Genomic DNA, 4,270 nt, shown 5'->3' with positions numbered 1-4,270 from the left:
TATAACTATAACGTTTAATATATCATATACATTTAATAATATTTGAATTAAATGTTTAAAAAAATGAATAAAAAGGAAACAAATAAACTAAAACCAACTATCATAAGGTAACCTAACTTCTAATGAAATACACAAAAATGAACCAAAGATAATTAACAAGAAGCAGCAATTAATGCTTATATACATATTTAAAGTTTTACATAAAAATGATAAACCTAAAGTGTAAAAATAAATAATACAATGTCATGTTATTTATAAATAACATAATATTGTATTATAAATAACTTATGAATTGTTTTAATTTATATTTTAGTTATACAAGTTTAGTTAATCTTGACTAATAAAAGTCACTAACATACAGAGAGACAGAAGTAAATGTTCCTCAAAGAGGTTTGGTTACAGGTTCAGCTCCAAAACATAAATTTTTATTATATAAATAGGTCACTAATTTGCCATCTTCAGAACATCTGAACTTTCGAAATGTTCCAAGTATCGTACATCACTACGCAACTAAATGTTATGATTCAGGTTCTAATCCATTCTTGATGACACGAACGGATACTTACATTCCATTGTAGATTTAACAGTAAATATTTGTGGAGTTGTAATGAAACATGCCATTTATTCGGCCAGATACTGGAGACTGCTGTCTGCCGCGTAGATTGCGTGCGCTATGCGTCACTGAGAGGATCTGATATAGTACAAGAGCCGGGAAGAAAAAAAGGCAGTAATCTCACCCAAATTTTTGATTACTTCAATAAAAACTATGTATAATTACTAGTAAAAATTGATGAGTCTACCAAGTATAGGTAGGGGGATTAAAAAATGGCGGCTGTTTCAAAACCTTAAAAAAAAATTGATTTTTAATTCGGGGCTCTATATCTTAAAAACTACCAACAACAACAGAAAATTTAAGAGAACATTATTTAAAGAAGGGTAAATTTGCTGAAATATTAGCCCTAAAAGAGCTATTTACGTCCAATAGTTCTCGAGATATAGCTTTTTAAAAAGCAAAATATATTAAAAATCTACTGATAGATAAGTAGTTAGTTAATTTATTTTGAGAAATCTATATCTCAGGAACTATGTGACGTACAGATGTCTATTAGCACTCAAATCAAAGCTAGTTTAATGGACTATAAAGAAGTTAATGATCTTTACCTTCGTAAGAATAGTAGTTTTCATGATATTTGCTAAAATAAATTGATTTATAGTTGTTCGGACAGTAAGTTTGATTTATGAAAAACTTCATTTCAGAAACCATTTGACGTACAGATGTCTGCCAGCGCTCAAATTAAAGCTAGTTAAATTAACTATGATAGTTAATAATGTTTATCTTTGTAGGAGTAGTAGTTTTTATGATATTTGACAAAATAAACTCACAAAATGTTAATTTCTAGTTGTTCGTATCAAATGTTGGATTTTTGAGAAAATAGATCTCTAGAACAATGAGATGCAGATATGTGTACCAACACTCAAAATAAAGAAGAAAATTTAACTTTCTATAAAGTAGTTTATGACACTTATATTCGTAGGGGTAGTAGTTTTTATGATATTCACATATGAATATAAATTTGGCAAATGGAAATATGTCTGAACAACTATAAATCAATTTATTTTAGCAAATTTCATGTAAACTATTGCTATTGATAAACATCATAAACTACTTTATAGCTCATTAAACTAGCTTTAATTTCAGTGCTAATAGACCTCTGTACGTCAAATAGTTTTTGAGATATAAATTTTTCAAAATAAATTCACTTACTACTGATCTTTCAGTACGTCCCATACAACATTTTTATGAAATGTTGCTTTTTAAAAAGCTATATCTCGAGAACTATTGAACGTAAATAACTCTATTATGGCTCATATTTTAGCAAATTTACTCTTCTTTAAATGACGTTCTCTTAGGTTTTCTTGTGTTGTTCCTACTTTTTAAGATAAAGAGCTCCGAATGAAAAATTAGTTTTTTTTATCGCTTTGAAACAGCAGCCATTTTTTATTCTCCCTACCTATACTTGGGAGACTCATCAATTTTGACAATTAATTATACACAGTTTTCATTAAAGTAATACAAAATTGGGGTGAGATAACTGCCTTTATTCTCCTCTTGGGCTCTTATACTAAACACAAGACCTTCGTTGACTGGTCTTCCATTTTGAACTTCATTTGGAAGACCAGATTGGACTTAACTAGAAAAGGCTACGCAAGTAATTTTTGTAAATTAAGCGAGGCCTATTTTTCATTATGATGTCTAGTAATTATAGCTGTGTCGTCAGCATAGGTAGCTGTAAATATAATACTTTTTAGACTTTCGTATGTATATGTTATATACAATAATGGTGCGAATTTTGATCCCTGAGGTATACCCGCTAGGGTTAGTAGCTCTGAGCCCTGTTGAACGGAGAATAATCAGTGCAAAAGAAATCAACGAAGAATTAAGTAGTAAGAGTTTGGCAGTATATTAAAAAAAACTCCAATATATGATTTAACATTTATCATTAAAATATATAAAAATAAAAAATGATACCGCTGATTCTCAATCATTTTAATGCTCTAATAATTTCCGTGGTGTTGACCTTACTGATAGCAAACTACTAGTGATAACGAGATAATCTTTACTGTACTCTAATAGAGTACATTATAGATAGCTTTTATCTAAACACCGCCAGAAACAGTTTTAAAGGAGATCTTAATTACTTCAATCCGATGAAAAATAGATAATTTGTAATCACGTAATGTCTAGTGCTGAGTTTACGAAAAGCGACCAGAAAACGAGCTGACCATGTTTTATATGTATCAACAAAATAAATAAAAATTAGATTGGTTTAGATAATTATTTAAAGATAATAGATCTCTTACACTTGTTCAACATCCTAAGCTACTGTTACAGTAGTGATTAGCTACGTGACAGTGAACAACTGCATAGTGATACCATATGTTTATCATCAATAATCATTATTACCATCATTGTATTAGAGTATTATAAAATATAATACTTACATATTACAATTATACAATATAATACTTACATGGTGATGTGTAACAGGCTTTACATTTGCAGGCTATTCTGTCTATAGATAATTTCTTGTTGGGATCCTTTTCTGTAGCAACCTGGAATATCCATTTTTATTTTTAAATATTTCAAGATATAAATAAACATTTCCTGGATATATTGTTCAGAACTACCTTATTTGTATTACATTTATTAAATTAATATGATTTGAATATTTATTTATAGAATATTTAAATTTATTTACTATGTATGTAAGGATAAATATAATGTATTTGAATAAAACGAGCATACTGCTTCCTTTATTTTCTAATTCCTTATGGTACGTTTCGGTGCTATTTTTACCCCATCATCTACATATTACTGTTTTTAAACATTTTTAGTATGTCGTAAGGCTATAATCGTTCATTGATTTAATACCTGATAACAATGTTTTTTTAAAAAAAGGACCAAATATGGATAGTTGATCTTTGTATGAAATACGACGATATGCAAAAGTAAAACTTAACAGCACTCTTTAGTTCTAAAGATGAAGAAAATCACACTTCGAAACGTAGACATATGAGTTATTAGGAAATAAAGGAAGGAATATGCGTAATTAATTCACATTTAAATATTAAAATACGTTTGCGCATGCGTATTAGTGTATGAAATTTGATAAAAGTTATACTAAATCATTTTTAAACTAATCCTCGACAAATCTAAGACAATACGTTTATATATGCGTGACAGAAAGAAGTGGGTGGACTTTAATAAAAGAATGATTGAAACAAACCACTCCCCTAAAAAAAAATTATCGAAATAGAATTAGTGATAATGTTCAACTTGATATTTAAACAACGATTCTGAGGTTAACGTTTTTTTTTTTTTTTTTTTTTCATTTTCTATATAAATAAAAAGTTAAAAATCTTCTATAAAATTAGAGGATACAAGAGTGCTGAGGGTACATCAAACAGATGAGGAAAGAAACCTAGAGACAGAAAATAACAGACCAAGACTGTTTCCATAGGGATGGCTATGGGAGAAGACTAAAAGAAATTGAGGTCCTTGTGAGGGAGAGGTGCGTGAAAGGGTGTCTCGTAGACCGAAGAAAGAAGGAAGGAACAATCGGAAAGAATGAGGAAGAGGTGGGAAGAAAGAAAGAAGAAGAAAGGGGTATAATAGGAAGGGAAAATAATGATATTCGCGTGGTCGTTAAGGCCGTTCCGTGAAGAAACAGATTAAAAAAAAACAAATATATATATATATATATATATA

At 29.1% G+C, this 4,270-nt stretch overlaps 1 protein-coding gene and 1 long non-coding RNA gene across 3 annotated transcripts in view; one reads left to right on the top strand and one right to left on the bottom strand.

Moving 5' to 3' along the window:
- Positions 1-4,270, top strand: part of LOC136796026 (uncharacterized) — a 23,394-nt gene that overhangs the window by 9,701 nt on the left and 9,423 nt on the right. The window lies entirely within an intron of this gene.
- The window catches only part of LOC106686342 (scavenger receptor class B member 1), a 19,410-nt gene that overhangs the window by 9,896 nt on the left and 5,244 nt on the right, over positions 1-4,270 (bottom strand). The window contains exon 2 of one of the 2 annotated variants that reach the window (XM_014429577.3): positions 3,033-3,114. In XM_014429577.3, coding sequence (XP_014285063.1) covers positions 3,033-3,114 — 82 coding nt within the window. Of the gene's footprint in view, positions 1-566; positions 633-3,032; positions 3,115-4,270 lie in introns of those variants that run through there. The other variant, XM_067048466.1, reaches the window with a different exon arrangement.

The sequence above is a fragment of the Halyomorpha halys genome, unplaced genomic scaffold, assembly GCF_000696795.3.
Source record: "Halyomorpha halys isolate HHAL.00 unplaced genomic scaffold, Hhal_1.1 Scaffold810.1, whole genome shotgun sequence".
Classification (NCBI taxonomy): Eukaryota; Metazoa; Arthropoda; class Insecta; order Hemiptera; family Pentatomidae; genus Halyomorpha; species Halyomorpha halys.
Note: the sequence above shows the minus strand (reverse complement) of the source record. Positions and strands in the feature narration are given on the sequence as shown.